General features: G+C 35.0%; 3 protein-coding genes across 8 annotated transcripts; 1 reads left to right on the forward strand and 2 right to left on the reverse strand.

Moving 5' to 3' along the window:
- Positions 1-5,871: 5,871 nt before the first annotated feature.
- On the reverse strand, positions 5,872-15,036 carry LOC116142556 (histone-lysine N-methyltransferase SUVR4-like). 5 transcript variants are annotated; one of them, XM_031427995.1, is made up of 9 exons: positions 14,986-15,036; positions 12,438-12,708; positions 11,777-12,260; positions 10,068-11,068; positions 9,454-9,719; positions 8,696-8,762; positions 8,538-8,588; positions 7,402-7,543; positions 5,872-7,077 (listed from the first exon to the last, which is right to left on the reverse strand). In XM_031427995.1, the coding sequence occupies exons 2-8, from the start codon at positions 12,621-12,623 to the stop codon at positions 7,445-7,447; spliced, it is 2,154 nt and encodes a 717-aa protein (XP_031283855.1). In that variant the 5' UTR covers positions 12,624-12,708; positions 14,986-15,036; the 3' UTR covers positions 5,872-7,077; positions 7,402-7,444. The 5 variants fall into 5 exon arrangements, with proteins under 5 accessions (XP_031283855.1, XP_031283853.1, XP_031283852.1 ...); XM_031427993.1 differs by lacking the exon at positions 14,986-15,036 and adding an exon at positions 14,126-14,454 and having other exon boundaries at positions 5,872-7,074; XM_031427992.1 differs by lacking the exon at positions 14,986-15,036 and adding an exon at positions 14,126-14,454.
- Positions 15,037-17,401: 2,365 nt separating this feature from the next.
- LOC116142530 (plasmodesmata-located protein 3-like) lies at positions 17,402-18,714 on the reverse strand. 2 transcript variants are annotated; one of them, XM_031427962.1, is made up of 3 exons: positions 17,910-18,714; positions 17,657-17,774; positions 17,402-17,563 (listed from the first exon to the last, which is right to left on the reverse strand). In XM_031427962.1, coding segments are annotated over exons 1-3 (885 nt in total). In that variant the 5' UTR covers positions 18,676-18,714; the 3' UTR covers positions 17,402-17,562. The 2 variants fall into 2 exon arrangements, with proteins under 2 accessions (XP_031283822.1, XP_031283821.1); XM_031427961.1 differs by having other exon boundaries at positions 17,657-17,783.
- Positions 18,715-20,045: 1,331 nt separating this feature from the next.
- On the forward strand, positions 20,046-21,209 carry LOC116142580. Its single transcript, XM_031428014.1, has one exon. It carries the CDS (start codon positions 20,046-20,048, stop codon positions 21,207-21,209), a length of 1,164 nt encoding a protein of 387 aa, XP_031283874.1.
- The last annotated feature ends 243 nt before the right edge of the window (positions 21,210-21,452 follow it).

Raw genomic sequence — 21,452 nt, forward strand, 5'->3', positions numbered from 1 at the left:
TAACATTTGAGAATTAGGCTAAAACACCCCAACCATAATAGAATTTTAAAATTTAACAAAATATCTCTAATCACCCAAGCGACTTCGGTCATCGACCGCCGTCGAAAATGGCCTGAACGGCACACGACTGGTCAGATCTGGCCGGACGTGCGTCATTCTGGCAACTACCAACGACGGTCGACAATCGTCTTAGATGGGTGGGGGTATTTTTTAAAATTTTAAACTTTTATTGTGACTAGGGTGTTTTAGAAAATTCTCAAATGTAAGGGGTTACAAAATTTATTTTGCACAATTAGACTAATTGTTATTTGACAGACATAAGGACATTTGTGTTTGAAATGTTAATTAACTAAGGGTAAAATGAGAATAAAAATTTGATTACCTTGGTAATCTTAAAATAACAGCCTTTCACTCGGTAATCAAATTACCCCCAATATAGCGTGCAGTAAACATTGTTGGCATTGAAAGATTACCTTAATCTTTGATTTCCTAAAACCAAACATGATAATATCCCATTTTTGAGATAGATTACCAGCGTAATCTTCCATTACCGCTAACCAAACGACCCCTTAGAGTAAACAATTTTTTCCTGTCCAAGGTTTGTATTAATAACACTTTTCCCACCCAAAAAGTTTCAAAATACCACTTTTTCGCCCAAAGTTTATATTCCGTTAATACTCAAAATTCACTTTACTTTCTCATTCAGTGTTTGATGAGTTACCAAGAGCCAAGGTAAGAGGAGTTTTGTAGAGTGGAGGACGATGGATTTAATGGTGGTGACTTATTGAATATTCACCACCGAAATCAACTGGAAATCAGCTAAGAATAAGAAACTCTAATTTTGCGATGGCCGGTAATCAAAGAGAGATCAGGTGTCAGAGTTAGAGGGATTTTTAGAAAGGAGACTGGAGGTTCAAATGGTGGTGATGGGGAGAATTTTCACCGTTGGAATTGGCCAGAATCGGCTTTGGTTAATAACAGAATATTAACTTTGGGTGGAAAAGTGGCATTTTGAAACTTTTTGGGTGGGAAAGTTTCATTTAGGCCAACCTTGGGTGGGAAAATGTCTTTTACTCTTAGTTATTAATTTCTTAGTCACTGATTCATTTATATGCCAGCAAGGGCATGACAACACTACTGCCAATATTCTTTTGATTTATTTATTTATTATGTGAGGACACGCTAATTCCCTCCTACTTTGACAAGTTGACATTGATATATACAGGGATGAAATTTTTAAGTCTGCTCAGCATTACTTAAAGATTTTAACATGGGCACTTTCTGTAACAATTAATCCTCTGGAATGAGTGGACAATTATTTAAATTAAAGTCATGGCGATTTGATTAATTGAATATCAGGAGCTACAAATTTAGAAAAACAAAAACAAAGTAAATTCTACATTTCTCAGACACAGGTATTGGCTAACTCTCTTGAAAGAGTGATCGATTGTTGAGTAATTTCTTTCTCTCTCAATCATATTGACTATGCATCTTTTGGATTCAACACCCTAAAATCAAAAAGTTACCAAAGAGATGTGGGCAATACTACACTTATAATTCAATCTTATAAACTTTCTCTTACAACCCCAACGTGACATCTCTCAATTGATCAGCTCTCAAATAGGTTCCGCTTGCTTGCAATAGATCTCACTTGTCCAATGCAAGTTGACCAGTTGCGAACTGTCACATTGAGGTTGTGGGAGAATTTTGTAATATTGAGTTGTGAACTAATCTTTATTGAAGAGATGCTAATCTTTAGTCTACATACTAAAAATTTCAAAACGTCCAAATTATGAAGTTATTAAGTCTTTTTCTAGCTCTAATAATATTTTTCAAATAATATATATTTTTAAACTAGTAATTACCAAGAAGGGTATTTATAATTTTATTACACCTCATGTATTAAATAACTTTTTTTCTTAATATCTTAACCCTTCATTTTTTTTTTTTTCTTCTAAAAACTGTAATTTGAATCCTTTGTTTGGAAATTATATTGTCATGATTAAATGTGGGCAAGGCCTGGAGGCAGTCGAGCCCAGGTCTAGGCCCAATAGGATTGGTCCCAAATTCAAGGATCGGTCCCAATTAGGCTGGGATCGCCCCAGGCCCATGAAAATTGTCAAGGCCCAAACCGGTCCCTAAGACTAGTCATGGGCCCATAGGGCCGATCCTATGGGCCTAAAAAATTATATTTAGCGCCCTAATTGAAAATTATGTGGGGTTATTTACTTATTTATGTAATTTTTCAAGGGTGGTTTGTAAATTTTTTAATTAATTAGCAACTAAATATAAATGAATGGTTAACTGGTTATAAATTTATATGGTTTTAATTTTAACATAAATATAATATTCACACTTTACAATATACAAATTTAATTTAAACTTAAACAAATAAACAACTAAATAAATTTATTTTCATTAAATTATTAATTTACATCGTCCAAATCTATGTTTTTGAAGAGTTCGAAATCTTCAGGATGCTATTGTACTCTTCTGTCTGCATGAATCCAATCTCATAAATATGTTATGACTTCAACCATCTCATTAGCTAAAGAGCATCTTCTATCTTCAATAATGCGGCCACTAATTAGAATGTTCACTAGGATGCAATTGTCGAAACTGACATAGATAAAATGACACGTGCCATTTAGGCTACAATGGGAAATCGACTTGAATTTTGGTTCCACAATTGAAGTAGATCCATCTCGCACTTCTCCTTCTTGGTCATGTAGGACATGTCCATTTGTAGGTACCGCTGCAACTCATTTGGTCCATGTCTGTACAAGCTAGAGCTACTACTTCGACCACCACCGCTACTAAGTTTCATATACGTCCACATGCTCAATCCTTGTTGATAAATGTCTTCATCAAGTTCCTATTAGTCGTCCCTGTTGGGCTTTCCACTGTACCTAGTCTAATATAAAGAAAAAAGGCTTTCCAATTTTCTATTAAATTTTATCAAATAAGAATTATAGTTATGTCCTAAATGCTGGTCTATCTCAATAACCATACAATTAAATACGTTTAATTTAAACCTAAGATCTACAACAAGACCTAATCCATATAAGAATAAAATATCTAACCAATATTTTCGATATTTTGTTTCCATGTCTGAAACAATATCCATTAAGTCTGGATTAAATCTATGTTTAACAAAAGTTTTAGAAATTTGAAGTAAAATATCTAACGCTAATTTAGTAGTAGGATAATACATACCACTTAATATATTAGTGGAATCATAAAAAACTTTAAGAAATTAATGAAAAATACTACAAACCATCCAATCACCATCATTGACAACATCGTCCGAATAGTTCTTCTAGTTGACGAACTCTATAATTTGTGTTGTGATTGGCATAGCTCTTTGCAACATTAAGTATGTGGAGTTCCAACAGACAAGCGTGTCACAACATAAATTCTTTGGTCGAACCGGCGGCTCCTCTTGACGACAATATTTTACTTACTCATTTCATCTTGTATTGCTACCAACGATGAACCCGATAGTTGTGTGCACCCTTTCAATCTTCGCATGTATAACTTCTAAACCTATTTTAACAATCAAATTGATGATGTGGCAAGCACATATCTAGTGAAAAAATTCGTCTTCATCAAGCGGATCCAATCTCTTTTCAAATAAAGAAATTATCATGATGTTAGCAACTGCATTATTAGGCGTTAACGCCACAACTCTCTCAATTAATAAATCATCTTACAAAACTTCAATAATTGTATAATAAATAGTCTCAACACTATGTTTAGCATATAATGGTTTAAAATCCATCAATTTTTGTTGTAAACACCCACTATGATCTAGGTAATGCATTGTGATACTCAAAAAATCTATTTTTGATCTAACAACCATATGTCTGAAGTAAGTGCAATAGATATATTCCTAAAATTTTCAAATTCTTTTATAAGTAAATCTCTTATTTTAGTATAAAGTTTTAGTATGTCTCTTTTATTTGTACCTCTACTAACAAGACTATATTGTGGACAAAAAGCTGTTTTAATCATATCAACAAAGAAAAGATTTTTAGATAAAGAAATGGGAGAGTTCATAGCAACTATGTATTTTACTATTTTCTCTCGTGCATGGAGTGCATTATATTGCCAGGTTGAGAGAGTTAAAGATTGTAGATTAAAATTAAGTTGAGATTGAATTTGCTTATCGGGTCTGGTTAAAGTTGAATCGAACTGCTTATATTGGGGGTGCTTCTTCTCCAAGTGTCACCGCATCGTCGAAGTCTTGTGCTCAAAGTCGATAATGGTTGGACAAAAATTACATACCCCACATATCTCTTCCCCCTAGCCATATGGCTTTGCCCGTTTTGATTTTATGAAGAATTGCCACACCCCAGACACGGCCCTCTTTGAGGATCTTCCCATGGTGTCGCAGCTCGCTTATGTTTAACTGAACGTAATCTCGGTCGTTTCTAGTTGTGGAATTGATGCTTTTGGAAAAGGTAAAAATGGATAGAACCCTTCCATTTCTTCAATGGATGGAGAAACTATAACATAATACCCATTTGGGAATGACGATCCTCCGAACGTAGAATTTGGGAATTCATTATAAATTTATAATAAAATAATAAATAACTAAAATTGAAGAAATTAAATAATATAAATAATAATATGAATAATAGATGAAATTGAAAAATAGAAGAAATTGAAAAATATAAATAATAGATAAATAAATATAAATATAAATTGAAGAGAGTTTGAGAATTAGAGTTGAGAGTTGTGAGGAAATGGGTGGACACAAGGAGTATTTATAGTTTAGGTCCGGAGGGAAAGTGAAAGAAAACAAACCTTCACTTCCATTTTGACCGTTGACGCTGACCACTAAGGCAACGGTTTAATTTCTTTTTTTGTTTTTTGTAAAATTTCATTTTAATCCTTTTATTTATTGTTAATTTCATATAACATAGGAGGTTATTGATATTTGTTAGGAGTTTAAATAAAATTGGGGAGGGGGTTTGGGCCCGGAGGGACCGAGTTTTGGCCCGGAGGGATCGGGTTTTGGCCCGAGCCTTATAGGACCAGTCCTGACTCCGTTTTTTGGGCCAAAGCCAAATTTCCCACCTCTAATCATGATTAATACATTTTTGAAGATGGATTCAAAAAAGGGAAATAAAATAATAATGAACATTCTAATTATTTGTTCTTGTTTAGGAAATTATGATTAACCCTATTTAAACTATGTTTAATTTTTATATATATAAGAGAACAATGAAAATAAAAAAAAAAATTTAGTCTTTAGCCTTTGATCCGTATATTAAAAACTTGAAGCCGTTCGCATTAGAGATTACATATATTAGTTGGCCTCGTGGATCTCTTGATGCCATCTCTTTATGGAAAATGAACGGCTACCAATAAAAAAAAGTACTCATTGGAAAGATTTCTTATAAAAATTTCTTGAAAACTTGCAATATTTTTCCTTTTTCTGTCCAATGAAGGGTAGCTTAATAATTGTCAAGTGAAATTACAAAGAAATCTTTTAAGAGAGATCTTATAATAATAATAAAACCCCAAAAACTAGCAATATGATTAATTTAATAAGTAGTGTAACTAAATCACCCAATGAAACTCATTTCCATGAATGAGAAATCAAAATATAAAAAATATAGGAAATGTGCTATACTAAAATCTATTTTCTTCAATGGTAAACCTTGAATCAATCTACCAATCAAAAGAAGGCTAGAAAATTTCAAGCAGCCGACTTAAAATTAAGGAACCAAAACCGCAATCTCAATTCCTAGGTTTTAGGAACTAAAACCGAAACTAGTACTATGCGATTTCTAAATCTTGGAATCGGAACCGGAACCAAAATAAGTTCTTCTGGTTCCGGTTCCGGTTCCGAGTACCCTAAATTGTTCATATAATTAAAGTTACAAACTTGACATAATGATGAACGACTAGAGGAACAATGTCGTTCCTGCCTAGAACAGCTTGGAGGATAGAGGAACAAGCATTCCTTGATGTAGAACGAGTGTTCCGTTGCAAATCTTCAAATTAAATCTAACAGTAAATATCCAAACACAAATAGGGTTTCGCATCCAACAACCCAAAATAGCTCTACCCCCAAACATTAAAAACTCAAACCCTGACTCTTATTCTTCCTCTCTCTCCATATACTACTTTTACGACTCATTTCCACAATTTTGTGAAACAGGAGAAACTCTCTATACCTCTCTCCACATGCCTTCTTTAGCACTCTTTGATGTTAATAGAATGAAAGAAGAGAAGAAGATAAAGAAAATAACTCTTCAAAGCTTAGACAAAACTAAGTTTTTGACCGAAGAAAAAAAAAAGAGTCGAAGAATAAGGTGGATGACTCTGAAAGGTCTAAGAAGAAAGAGAGCAAGAAGCTAAAGGTTATGGAAGAAGATGACGAAGAAAGAAGTGAAACGAGCTCAGAATTAGGAGAGCCTGTGAATTTGAAATCCGATAAGAAGAAGAAAAAGCAAGCAAAAGCAGATACTAAGGTGGAAGAGGAGGAGAAGAGTGAGAATCCGAATGCAATATCTTAAAATATTAATTAAGTCCATCAAATATCCTAAAAATATTAGTTAAGTCCCAATTCTTAAATCGGTTCCAACACGAGTACCCAGATCTCAGTTTTGATTTCTTGAATTGGTGGAACCGATACCAGAACCACACAATACCGGCTCCATACATTTGAGAACCAAAACCAACCCGCACAGTGTCAGTTTCGGATAAGAACCGAAATCGAAACATCGGGTACCCCTCGGTTTCAGGTCCACCCGAAAATTTAGCTCACCCCATAATAATTTCCCTCATGGAAATTTGCCTTCTATTTAAGTAACAGAAAAACATTCATTTAAACAAATTGCTGTTTAAGAACTTCAACAAGAAACTAATCTCCTAAGCAAAATACTTCCAAAATCCTTGTGTAGTCAGACGTGTGCAAGGAGTAATGGAATAGTCACCGTTGTGTTTAAATTTCTCGGATTTTGTACAGCAAGGGAGTATTGTACAAGAATCGGCAGTCTGTGCAAAGTTTTTCTACTCAATAAGTCAGTTCATCCCAGCATTTTGAAGAAAGTAATTAACCTACTGAACCAGAAAATAGCAACAGTTAGCACCAACAAAAGTGCAAAAAACATAAGAAACTGTAAATTTAAATACAGGATCCAAGCACTAAATATTAATATTATGGCTTATTTTGAAAGACTAAAACCTTCACTTCTCTTTTTGTACACTATTTGCATTGGAAGAGGCATTTTTCTTCTTCACTTTCAGATGATGTGAAGAAGCCGTTTATTGGCATCAACATTTCTTTGATCAATGTTAATATTGTCTTTAAAATTGGTCTCAGGGACGAAGCCAGTAGCCCAGCACCAAAACAATTATACTAAAAAAAAGGATGATGTCTATTACCTCCACCAAAATGATAGTAGCCCAGCACCAAAACAATTATACACTAACTATTTTGTGTTATATCTCGGCAGAATGCACTTCCGCAACAACACTGGAATGCCTTTATAGGATGATCATGATCACTGAAGTCAATACCATAATCCTGCAACCATCTAAACAATGAGCAAATGCATATAGATTTCTTTTCCAAATCTCAACTCAATCAAAAAGTATTTAATCAGCTACAAGAAAATTTTTATATGTTTGTTGCCCCGAGAAAGTACAATTACAGGTAGTGGGAAGTGCTATACCTTAAAAAGGTATTACCAAAAAATGAATAAAGTAATTAAAAATATCCAGACCGTGGCTTAGAACTTAGGAAGTCTCTATCATATATTGGGAAATACTGAGATGGGTCTCTATAATACCTAGGATAGAATAAGGACTTAAGGATGAGGATACTTCATCCAAATGATCCATATCCTCCTGTATTGATACCTCCCTGTAAAATATAATGAACCTGCAACCTAACATCCATCAATTTCTTTTGTTGTTTATTAATCTGTTAAGTAGAGAGAACTTATTAAGAGGCAATGGCACTCTCACACTGCAAGAATAGGTGAATATGCACCCAACAATCATCCCATGTTTAACCCGGTCTTTAACAACTTCAGTGAATATAACTAATTGTGTATAGATCTCTACAAGTGCATTAATGGGGGCTCCAGACCATAAGAATATATAACTAGAAAAAGTTCATTGAAAAGTACTATAAATTTCAAGTTGTGATATTTCTATTTCTTTTTTGCCTTATTCTTCAACCCTTTTCATAAAAAAGCAAAAATATCTTCTACTGTATCCTATAATAAAACATATTTTAATTAAAAAACTATTTTATTAGTTTTGCAAGGTGTAACCTCAACAAAACAATAATAAAAGAAATAACTAAAAAAACCATGTAAAGCTGATGCTCTATAAAAAGTAAAGATGAACAACCATGAATTGCTAATCGAAGAACGTTAAAGCAGCACCACAGTTGCAATATTCAATTAGACAAATCTCATATTGCTACAAATACAAAATCGCACACATTAATTTGTGCCCAAAAAATAATTTTTTAATAAGCATAGATGAGAACTTGCATTAAACACACTTACCCAGGTCAGTTCTTCTAAAGCACTCACTTCTCTTGTTGTAAAAAGGGCAAGCTGCATACATGGGAGACATGCAGGTTTTATAGATGCACTTTTCAAAAAAATCTCTGGTTGTAAGCATGTATAAAATGCCCAAAAAGAAAAAGTGTTCGGATTCATACATGATAATAGTGACGATCAGGAGTCTCCACTTCGACCGGAATATCAATCAAGTTGGCATCAAAACATCTAAAAATATTAACAAGAACATTATATTGGCAAAGAGCAGTGAAAGAGGAAAATCATGGAAGGAAAAGAGGCATGGAGTGCACGGATCATTTTTAGAATCACTGAAAATAGTATAATCTTTGAAGAGAAAAGTTAGGCAAACTATCAAAATAACTATGAAACATGCGGAAGACTATACAAAAAGCAATATACTACTATTTCTTTATTATAAGGAATCAAAAACATAAAAGTAAAGAAATCAGCTTTGTATTTGTAAAGTTTGATTTTCAGAGAATGTAGTATACCTCAGTGTCATTTGAAGCCCCAAATAATTCTTATTGTCAAAGTCAAATTAGGAAGTCATCGAAGTCAATCTTATTAAGCAAAGAGACTTCTTGAATGTGTTCTTTTTAAGAGGCTATGTAAAAATGCTCCTCTGTTTTTGTGGTAACAAGGGTTGCCACAAAAATGTGAGCCACAATATTACCACTCAATAATCTTATTTTTCAATGCAACTTAACTAGGATTTATCCAACTTAACAATCAGTTAAAATGGCATTAAAATACTATGAAAGTTTCTCACAGAAAAAATAAGATAACAAAAGGAAATTTATTGCCACACTAGATAGATAAATGGGAAATAAAAGATCCTGTTAAATGAACACATGCAGAGATTATAAACCAACTAAACATGCAAGTAAAAAAGAATTACCTATGATTTATAAACCTTGCAACATTACCACGAAATGTTGCATCTAAACAAAGTGCCTCTTCATCCTGTAAAACTCTCTCAGAACCCCAGTCAGCATCTAATGTAACTGGATATGTATGTCTCTCATTGCCGTCACTTTGCATATTCCGTTCATATAATTCTGTGTTGGTCACTACTTCCCCAACATACTCACAGACAAAGGCTCCTTTAGGCAAATTCTGAAGTGTTCTAACACCCCATCCTTTTTCTTTGTCAGTCAAAAACACCTGAAGCATAAAGCATAATAACCATCTGTGAATTATGAAGAAATCAAACAATAAATAAATATGATTAAATCACACCAAATAGTAGACAAAGCTAACTTAAAAGACACAAGACACTTTAGTGAAAAAATTTCTACAATGTGTAGAACGACTTTTCTTAGATAGCATGGATCTTGCAACTGATTCAGTGTACAATTCAGAAAGACCAACAGATTATACGTGAATACCATATTCCAAAAATTGCAACAACGAAAATAAATCAAGTACTAACTAAAAAAATGATGAAAAAAGAAATAATGACAAAAGAAAACTTGTGCAAAGCAACAGCAAGGAATTTCAAGTAGATAATACCTGCAATTTGCATGTAATACCTCGCTGTACAACTCGATTTCCACACTGCATACTGCAACCGCATTTTCTCCAACATTCTTTGATAAACTTTCTGACAATATGGCCCTTGCATTTTTCAGGAAAGTGTTCATTCTTAGACCTCTCTATAGGGCAGTCTTGACAATAAACAAGATGTTGTTCAAGAGGTCCCTTTTCCATTTGCATACAAGCTCTTAGAAATTCCTCTTTCAGCAGACCTTGTGGTGTGTAAGCAAACTCTCCACCAGTTTCACGTGCACATGCACATGGTATTGAAAATGAGAGGCAATCTCCTGAACAACTTGAACAACAATCCTCATCCGCAATTCTGGCTAGTGAGATGTGTACATAAGCATTTTGGTAGACTATATTGTGTGGGATGTATGTAAATTTTGGCAAATTCTCATTCCCAGTATCATCTACCAATGAAATTTTCACATTTTCTGCACCTTTTGTTATGTCACTGATGCTTTGGATGGGCTTCTTCTTGTCACGGCTGACAGGAAGCTGCTGATTTGCCAGATTGGATGAATTCGAAGACCCAGAACAATTTAAAACCTTCTTACTTAGATCAGTTTCAGAACGAACAATTTTAGAACCTTTTTTCTTCTTCCCTGTAGCAGAACAATGATCCCCAACATTTCTATACACCTCATGAGAAGAATGTTTTATACCAGAACCACTAGTGAATTTATTATGCACTTCCGAAAAACTATCACACAAATCTTTCAGTAACTTCTTCACAGAAAATTGAGGCCCCACGATTTTGTCTAATCTGAGGTATTTATGCTCCAAGTGTTTCAGAACTGCATCAATATTTGGACCCCTGGAGTTTCCCTCACCAGGGGGAAAATTATAGTTCAGAGATAACTTCACCTCTCCCATAGCTGATGAAGCAATTTCAAGATTTCTCTTGCAACTTGTACTGCCACTGCATGCTGAAGTATCGTCTTCATTGTGATTCCCTGTTGAAGAGCCCATCACTGTGTCCAGAAGAGCCAAAGAAACATAGTTAGCAAATAAAAAGATGATCGAGTAGAACACTTACTATATGTAAATGCAGCTGACAAAAAATTCAACATTTAATTCCCAGAGTAACAACACAATCTGACACCTACAGGTATGGATTTCCTCACAGAAGCAGAAACGAAGATATTACTACAACACTGGGGAGTTAATGTTACCCCTTAGCTACCCTTGGATCATGGTCTAAGGGATCATTATCAACCTCTTTAAACATGTTGGGGGATGGTCAGCTGTTACCAATGTGTGTGACATTACAGAAATTCGAGACAGTAATGTTTAAATTTTCCTAGTGGTGGAACGGCACCTATACTTATTTCGGAGGATGGTCAACAATGACTATTTAGCAGTTGCATAATTGCAAGACAGGCAAGAGGTTCCCATTCACAGCTCCAAGTTTCATGATATGTAACCAATTATTTTGCCTCCTCTTCTACAGGAGCTTTGATGTAGATATCATATTGCAAACATTGAAAGATTTTATTTAATGCTTGATTTTCCGCTTCCATTTCCATGTCTAAGAATGAAAAGAAGAAAAGACATTTGGTGACAGTTGATATTGGACAAAATTAATGCTTTAGCCCATGCAATGCAACAAATTCTGGCACTAAAATACAGGAATATTATCAAAACAGAAGATATTACCACATAGTAGAGTATACAAGTACCTGGATGGACAACTGGAATAGGTTCTGAAACATGTGCCATCTTACCAACAGGTAGATCAGTTTTTGGCTTTATCAATTTTTTTACACAATGAGAATCGGGTGTAATTTCTCTCAATCTATGAGAACAACCATGTGCATCCAATGGCTGTTTAGAACAAATTGCAGACTCCCCATTCTGAGTTGATTTTCTATCTCTAAGGACCACAAGTGAAGAACTTCGCTCCTTCCTTTTGCAACTGAGCTGTGTATTCGGAACTACAGATTTAGATGCAGTTCTTCTGTTCATTAAATGTGCCCACGGTGACTCCATAATTCCATGTCTGGAATTAGTTTTAGGCATTTCATCCTCCTCTAGAGGTAATGTTTGACTAGAGTTAACCATTGCTAATGAAGCTTTATCTTCCTGCTGTCCCAAATGCAACTTTTTAGGAGGTACATCGGACTCATCATGCTCCACAACACCTACGTTTTTGTCTTCTAATCCCTACTGACAAAAAGTTAGAATAAAAAATCCATTCAATAGTTAAAGAAAAAAATCTTAAACAATAACTTATAGTCACTCAAGCCATTAACATCATATTCTAGAAAGAATATAAAGACAAATCACACAAGAACAAAATAAAAGACGTGTAAAAGTGCATTAAAAGATTTAAGAACAGACATTCTGATTTTCCTTGAGCTCAAAGTATGCATCTTTTAGTGCTCGGTAATCTTCTGCTTCTAGAGGTTCCCAGTTCCATTCAAACACTTCCAAAAGGTCCAACAACACTGGTTTCAACTCTTTATTTGGAATACCTAAGGCCTTCATTGCACCAAAAGCTCTGACTTGTCTTTCTCTGTCTTTCATGGCCTTCAACAATGAATAAAGTTTGGAAAAACCTTGTTCTGGACTCCGTGACCACCTATTCTTCTACTTCATAGCAAAATATAATCTGCATTAACAGGAAATGTCAGATAAGCATAAAATACATATGATATAATCCAACATATTTTACAATGGGGATCTGAAATCTGAATGTCAGATAAAATGACCTTTCCCTCAGACCGCAGCATTTGAAGGCACAATTACCTTTCACCATTGTTCCATAGATAAAACTACCAGCATTTATGCATACATATTGGGTCCAAGAGAAATAACTTCCATAATTATCAAATTCTCTTTGATAGAACTACAGCAAAGCTAAAAGAAGGAAATCAAAATAGTAGGCATTGAAAATGCCCCACAGAACACAAAAAATTATTATTGATTTCATGAATGGAACTGTATGTGCCATTCCAACAACACAACATACATTTACTGATTCACTTAATTGGAAAATTCTTCTAACAATGTCTGTCCTAGCACCAGCTCCACCTATGGCATTACAATGAAGTAGCCACATGTGCCTTTAAAAACCCTTCAGCACACCCACCAGCACAAATTTCAACAGAACGACTCTGCCATAACAACTTCTACTATCACTATAGCAAGGACCTTTACCACCTTTTACTCTAGAACAAAGCAAAATTTACTCTTTGGCAGCTAGGAAGGTGAAGCATCAACCAAGTAGAACCTAACCAATTTATTCAGCTTAGATGAGGTGAAACTTTCGAACTTTGGAAAGCAAAACAACACAAAACAGTGAAACTCAAAACTCTATTTCTATGTTCTGTCGACAACAAACCCAAACAGTTACCAACTAAATTCCTTGACTAATTTCAACCCATCACAAATCAAACCCAAGTAATCACATAATTAAATACTGATGCCCAAAAATTGGACCCACCAAATTCATTAAAAACACACACACATCACAAATCAGAATCAGACATCTCTTCACTTCAATTGTTTTCACCATAGAGAATTATAGTTACCCCAACAATCGATCATCAAATGATTCTATTTCAATATATATATATATATATATGAAGTCGACTAAACAAATTCAACCCATAAATAACTAAAGAAACTAACAAGATTAAATCGTTAAATAAACAACATCCTTCACTTTCAACCTAAACAGAATCAATTACTTTTATTTTTAAAAGTTCTTGATTTTCTGGTCCGAAGAAAATAGAACTCTGGAAAAAGTTAAAAAAGAAAAAAAAATGAGTCTACGTCAGAATCAAAGCCGTAACACGACCTACCCTAACACTATCAAAAACTTTCATCTGTTTTCCCAGCAACCAAACACCCTTAAATTAAAATATAAAACAATCACCGTTCAATGCCCTGTAAACTTACTTACCCACCAAGCAAACGGCAGAACGGAAGACCAGCGTTTCAAAAACTGAAACAAATTTGAAAAACACAAATGCAGACGAAATATGTTAACATAAACACAGCTGAAAATGAATAGAGAGACGTACGGATTAGTAACGGAACAGAGGATTCTCTTCTTCACAACACACCAAAAGAAAACTGCCTTAGTTAGTTTTACACTGGCAGGAGTCAATAACAAATACCTCCTCCAGGGTAACAAAAGTACAAAGACACCCAAACATTTCATTAAGTAGTAAAACTGTCCACATTTTTTGACAGACGTTATGAAAAACAAACTTCTACCCACAAGACTTTTTGAGCAAAACCATTTTTCCCTCGTATAATTTTCAGGGTTTATTTTATTTTTCCCTGTTCAAAAAGTATAAAAACCCTTCCTCCATCACAAACCTTATCAACCACTGTGATTATCCAACAAAGCTTCACAGCCAAAAAGAGAGCGAAGACTTTTTTCCCACTTAAATAATGGGTTAATAATACTTTTTCACTCATAAATTTTTAAATATTATTTTCGCATCTAAATTTATATTTTATTTCTGATTTCGATATTATTGCGACTTCATGTTATCATTATTCTCTTCTTCGATCTTCTTCGATTATCATTCGTCAAAACTCCTCAAACTCTATTCTCGTTGACCCCGTTAATCGACAGCAATCAAACAATTAGGGTTTACACAATCACCGCTTTCAAGTCAATTTTCTATCAATTTTAATCATTAAAATCTAATATTTCACCACCAAAAACTCATCGATCGTTCCCGACAGTCTAAACGACTTTGATCTTTATTCAGTTGAATATAAATTTAGATAATAAAATGGTATTTTATAAGTCCGTCGGTGATAAAGTGTCGTTAACACCAAATCCATATTCCCTACAAAACAAAAATCAAAGGAAAAAAGAGGAAAGAGAGAAAGGACTAAAAAAAAAAAAAAAAAACCAATCTCTCACCATTAGGTGGGCATCTTGGCTGTGTGATGCGACGGTGAGGGTGGGGCAGCCAAGTCCGTTGGGGTGGAAAGGAAGGTTTGCAATGGGGTGTGGAAGCCGGGGAAATTGGAGCCGCGACGGGGTGGAAGCAAGGAATGCGAGGGGGTGGTAATGTGAGGCGATTGGGTTTTTATGTGTTATTTTTGTTTTTCGAAATTTGGTTTATAATCTTGTAACTAGTTTATTAAATCACGTAAAACAAAAAATACTGGCATTTTTTAATTTTCAGAAGTTTCTAGGGTTTAACGAAAATGCTGTTGACATGACAAGGGTCATGCTGTTTACTTTCTTATTCTGCTGCTCTTAGTCTTAGTTCAAACCTCATGGACCTAAATGGACTCATCTCACTGTTTTCTCATTCTGCTGCTCTTAGTGTTAGTTCAAACCTCATGGACCTAAATGGACTCATCTCACTGTTAAAAGAGCTTTTCTGATTCGTCAAAGGTGGGAGACAATGAAGGGTATATACTATATACATAATTTATTATTTATTATTCGGATATGTCCAAGTCTAAAAATTTCTCTTTAAGGTAAAACAAAATAAAAACTATTACATATTAATATTTTTGTTCATTAATATTTCTATCAAGCTATATCAAAATTCAGAAATTATACATATTAATATATTTTTTTAATTAAGGGTAAACTTTAATGCCTGCGTATGTCATATGTGTCCCTATTGAGGGGCACATTTACATTAGTCTCTTCCACATATTTAAAAGGACACATAATTGATTCAAAGGGACATATTAATAATTCATTTTCTTTGGATGGTTAAATAGTTTGATAGGAATTTTTATCTTATACTCTCTCTATTTCATTTTAACGATCCTTTTTAGTTAATGCAGACAGGTTAAGAAACTTATCAATTTTAGGAAAAAATTAATACATATGACTAAATTATCTTTTTATTCTCTCCCTCCATTAATCTTGGAATAGTTTTCATTTTTCTTTCAATTTTCAATTCTTTTTTCACCAAAAATTTCAATCTGAAAATTACAAATATTTGTGATTTCCCACCAAAAGTTGTTCTATAAGAGAAGTAATAATTCTTGAATGTTAAGTTTTTTTCTGGAAACTGAATTTATAGTGTATATGTGGACTATTGTCATTAATAAATTTTGGAAAGGAAAAGAATATTAAACACCACCGTGAACTCATTGAACTTAGGAAAAAAATACATTGGTTGACTATTAGATCATGTGGACAACTATTGAGTATAGAATAAGGGTAAAATTGGTAAAAAAAAAGTATTCAATGTCTCCTCGATTTTACAAAGTGACAAAATAATTTGAAACAAATATTTTGTCTAAAAAGGACAATTAAAATGAAACAGAGAGAGTATTACTCAAGAAGTCTTGAATTCGAGTCCTTCCTCGATTGTAAATAAGGGTAGTCATTGGAACTCTTACCTTACTAGTATTTCCAAGGTCTCGGAGCATTAGTTGAGATACTTTAAACCCCTCCTCGATTGTTAATAGAGGTAGTGACTAGAATTCTTACCCTGTCAGTCTTTTCAGGGTTTAGAAGGATTAATTTAGATGTTGTGAGTCATTTCTCAGTTGTTAATTGGGATAGCCACAGAAACTCTTACCTAACTAATAATTCCAGAGTCTCAGAAAATTAATTAAGGTATGCGTAAGCAGCCATTGACACCCCGATCATAAAAAATAAAGAAAGAAAGAATATAAGAAATCCAAGTTTTGATTGTTTTTATGAATAAAATACGTTGAGTTTGATGTCACTTGAATATTTGTCAGCTTCTCAATGCCCTAATTTTATTTATTTTAATATGTTTCAAGTTTCAGCTCTACAAAGCAAACATTAATTAAAAGTTGTAATATTTTTCCAATTTATTTGATGAAAGAAGTATATAATTAATCATTCTCTAGTGTAAAACAAAAAATATTATGATTATCTTGTAATATTTTAGGAATATTAAAAAAAATGATAATAACCAGTTAACCACACTAAGTGGTCTGATGGTAAAAGAGCAAAGGATGATCAAACATAGTCTCTCAAGTTCGAGTCTTCTTAATGGTAAAAGAGCAAAAAAAGGATCTAAAATAGTTTCTCGAGTTCGAGTCTCCACCACCCCTAATAGGGGTGGCCATTGGAACTCTTACCCTGCCGGTAGTTTTAGGGTGGTAGTTCTAATGTCTCAAAAAATTAGTTGATGTATACACAAACTGATCCGAACACCCTCGGTCAAAAAAAAAAATATTAACAAAAAGTTAAAACCACTCTTGGTCCACATTCTTTCACTATAATATCTACATGTCAAATTGATATTCAAAGTATCATCCCTATAAAACAAAAATATTATATGGGAAGAAACATATATTAATCTTTTAATTCTGTAAAAATTAACATTCATATACAATTTTCTTTTTCCAACAATTCCACTTCCTTCACCAATATGCACCCTCCAGGTATAGTGCACATGATTTCTTGCAAGAGTTAAATATTAATGTCGGACACCAATAGTCACCAACCCACCAGAAACCATGAGATCATCAATGGGCACAATCCAGAAAATCTGCTCAAAGCAAACATCCAAACATAAAAGCATCAACTCAATAAGTTTATGAAAAAACAAATCATATAAGTTGTCAAAGTTTATAGCAATTACCATATATCATCTTTCTTTCTACATGACTTGAGAAACATCAGAAAGATTAACCCTAATCCCAAAGCCACTGCACCTCCCAAAACAATCGCTACTAATTTTCCTGTACTGCTGTTTCGTCCTTCGTGCTCTAACCACAACAATTTCGATATTAGAAAAAGTGAGTAAGTTCACTGACAGAGCTTCAATGAAAGAAGTGGATATGGGATGTTACACAATGTTTGTGTTTCCCTTTCCATGAATTCTTTTAGCTTACCTCTGTATGAATTGCCTGGCTCTTCATTTGGAATGAAACCATAGCTAATGAAGCATCTATCCAAATAAATTTGGCCTGAAATTGTGTTGCCACATTCTTGGCGAATAATCTGCACAGCATCACTTACACAAGCACCACACTGACGATGTCCCACTAAATCTTCTTCGCATTGCGCCATGACATGCACATGCTCATGGCTTCCTGAGTAAAACCCTCCACCACCTATTATACCATTCTCCATTTTTGCAAAGGCCTCGTCTCTCAAGTCTTCAAATCCGACATCTTCCGCCTTTTCGCCGCAAACCTTGTGAAGAACCTCGAATTTTGAAGTCTGATGAATGCTTAACTCATTAGTCTGATAGCGGAAGTAGCAGCCATGAAGCTGAATCCTTGCCGCTGCAGCTTTGTTGCACGAGGTGTTTGATATTTCCGGAAGGGAATTCACGCAGTTGTAGCAATCATCGTTGCTCAAATCCCTTCTGCACTGAAAGAGACCGGAGACGCCGGCGCCATTGTTATTATTCTCCAGATCACGACCTGCAGTGGCTCTAAAGAACTTATAATGAGAAGAGTGAGGCACCAATTGTTGAAAAAGAGAAGAAAGTGTCTGTGAGTGAGCATCATCATCAGTTGAGTGTGTGATTGTTTGGGTTGAACAATTCTTGAAGACTAAAGTGTTAAAATCTGAACTGTTTTTGACAAATGGCAAGAAGAGGTTAAACAGAAGAAGCAGAATAAGAGAGAATGGTTTCATGGTTGAATCCATTTGGAGGGTAGGGTGTTTTTTGTTGAAGTGAATAGCTGATTCAGTTCAACTTATTCTTACGGTTTCAGAGATCATGTACTTTAATTTCTAAGTGCAAGAATAAAACAAAGCTATTGGAAACAAAGTTCTTGGGAAGTTGGGTTTGTTTCTTGCCTAATTCTAACCAACTTAGCGTAAATTTTCACCTATTAATTCCCAAAAGAGTAAACGAACTTTTTCCCACCCAAGGTTTGCCTTAATGACACTTTCTCGCCCAAAAAGTTTCAAAATACTACTTTTTCACCCAAAGTTTATATTATGTTACTATCCAAAATATATTTCACTTTCTCAACCGGTGTTCGGCGAGTTACCAAAAGGCAAGGTAAGAGTGGTTTTATATAGTAAAGGTAGGTGGATTGAATGATGGTGACCGATTGAATATTCGTTGTCGAAATCAACTGAAAATCAACCAAAAACAGAAAACACTAGTTTTGCGGTAGCCAACAATCGACAAGAAATCAAATGTTAGAGTAAGAGGGGTTTTATAGAGAAGAGATCAGAGGTTCAAATGGTAATGACAGAAATAATTTTCGTAATCAGAATCAGCTAGAATTGGTTTTGGATAGTAACAGAATATTAACTTTGGGTGAGAAAGTGTCATTAAGGCAAACTTTGGGTGGGAAAAAGTCGTTTACTCTTCTCCAAAAATAGAGTTAAATCACTCAACTATCTAATCAACATATTTCGTTTCTAAAGTCATATACTCTCATTTATTATAAGTTAGTTGATCCGCTCAAAAAACTAAGATATATATCATTACTATAATTAAACATTTTTCTTTATTAAAATGTTATCTTGAGACCAATTTCTGACCTACATAATGAGTTGAATATATTTGTGAAAAGATTTAAGACCAACTGGATTTGGTTGTTAAACATGTGTGCCCAAGTTATTACTTGTTTCCAACTTCGGAAAAGAAAAGGTAGTTAAAAACTATTACCCGTTGAAATTTAATCCATTCCTAACCTCTAAAAATAAAAGACCAATCCCAAAAATACACAAATATTTGAACTGGGAAAGTAACCATGTAACCATTTCTTGGTCCAAAACTCTTCTCATATAACCGATCTCCCTTGCATTTCGCCAACTACATCCCCATCAAATTCACCTCTAATATTTCCCATTTCTTCACTCCTCAATTTACTCTTAACTCACAGGCAAAAACCTTAGCCCCCTCACAAACAGCGTACCAGGCCGTGAGTAGGAACCCTCGCACAAGCAGTTCCAACTCCGCCGGCGCTATATTTTAGTCACATTATCCGCATTCATCATCAACACCACCGCTACTACGTCTAACACCACTACTACCACTGCAATTATATTAAAAAACAATGGTGGCTCCTTCCCGCGTTCTTGAAATCAGTGTAATTTCCGCCCATGACTTGGCCTTCGTTTCTAAAAGCATGAAAACTTACGTAACTGCATGGATCCATTCTGACCGGAAGGTCACCACGAGGGTTGATCAAAGTGGACTTAATAACCCGAATTGGAATGAAAAATTTGTGTTTCGGGTAGATGACAGGTTCCTTGCCGATGAAACTTCGGCTATTATGATCGAAATTTACGCGGCAGCCTGGTTGAAAGATGCCCTCATTGGCTCCGTTCGTGTTCTCATCAGCCACCTGTTTGGTTCTCTTTCGAACAACGCGTCAGCCACGCGGTTTGTCGCGTTGCAGGTTCGCCGTCCGTCGGGGCGGCCTCAGGGGATCCTTAACATGGGCATCACGCTTTTGGATAACACAATGCGGAGCTTGCCGCTTTTGACCGAGCTGTGCGCGATGGGTGGAACTTTTAGCGATATTTCATCGATAAGAAATTCGATCGATGCGAAAACGAAGAAGTTAAATAAGGATGATCTAGAACTTGGGAAATTGAATATCAATAATAAAGCCAGAAAGAACGTGAAACTACGTCGTTCTTTAAGCGACATGACGGATTTAACCAGCGAGGATTACGCGAAACACGGTGTCGTTAATGTTGGCTCAATGTGCAATGGTTCGGTGGTGAAAGGAAACAATAACAATGGCAGCATGGTAAACGAGTCGTTATGTTCCTCGGACGTGGGGCCTTCGGCGTCGGTGGTGGCGGCAGCGATAGCGAAAGGGTTGTATAAGACACCGGCTCAGGCGAAGACGGCGCCGGCGCCAGCAAATGAAGGAGGGAATATTGGGTTGCTGACTGATGGTTGGACGGGGAAGGTGCAGAATGAAGAAAACCTGAAATTTAGGCTTGATGGATGGCGTAATGAGGTTCAACCAATTTATGATCATTCTAAAATGAGAGCTAATAGTAAACGCGGTGGGCGTGCGCGGCGGAGGAGGGACGGCGGAGGGTTGTTTTCGTGTTTTGGTAATGCATTTGGGTGTGAAATCTCGATTACCTGTGGTGGAGGAGGGGGAAACACCAAAAAGAGGTATCAAAATGGGAAGGTATGTCACCTTAGCGCGGTTGATGATAGTATTAGTATTCTTCAATCATACGTTGCGAGGTTTTAGAGAGGGAGTCAGGAATTAATTAAAATTTAATTAATTTAGATGAAGAATTGATTTTATATAAGATATTCTTTAAATGTTATTTAAATTAAATTAAATCATGTTGAAGAACATGATGATGATATAGTATTAAGTTATGTCGTGTCTGTCTTTTGGTGTAAGGAATTGAGGTTGGTAGCTAGATTAATTTAGTTGCACGAACTTCAATGTACCCTTTTAGACATACAATCCATTGACACTGCTTGT

The sequence above is a fragment of the Pistacia vera genome, unplaced genomic scaffold, assembly GCF_008641045.1.
Source record: "Pistacia vera cultivar Batoury unplaced genomic scaffold, PisVer_v2 Contig412, whole genome shotgun sequence".
In the NCBI taxonomy this organism is placed as follows: Eukaryota; Viridiplantae; Streptophyta; class Magnoliopsida; order Sapindales; family Anacardiaceae; genus Pistacia; species Pistacia vera.

Excerpts from the sequence above, each read along its gene's own strand:
- LOC116142556 (XM_031427995.1), bottom strand. The coding sequence starts at position 12,623 with ATGAAAGACAGAGAAAGACAAGTCAGAGCTTTTGGTGCAATGAAGGCC. Across the intron at positions 11,069-11,776 it reads TATTCCAGTTGTCCATCCAG|TGATGGGCTCTTCAACAGGG; the intron begins GTACTTGTATAC and ends TTCTGGACACAG. Across the intron at positions 7,544-8,537 it reads CTTTAGAAGAACTGACCTGG|GATTATGGTATTGACTTCAG; the intron begins GTAAGTGTGTTT and ends AGATGGTTGCAG.
- LOC116142530 (XM_031427961.1), bottom strand. The coding sequence starts at position 18,675 with ATGGATTCAACCATGAAACCATTCTCTCTTATTCTGCTTCTTCTGTTT. Across the intron at positions 17,784-17,909 it reads GCCAGGCAATTCATACAGAG|AGCACGAAGGACGAAACAGC; the intron begins GTAAGCTAAAAG and ends TGTTGTGGTTAG.
- LOC116142580 (XM_031428014.1), top strand. The coding sequence starts at position 20,046 with ATGGTGGCTCCTTCCCGCGTTCTTGAAATCAGTGTAATTTCCGCCCAT.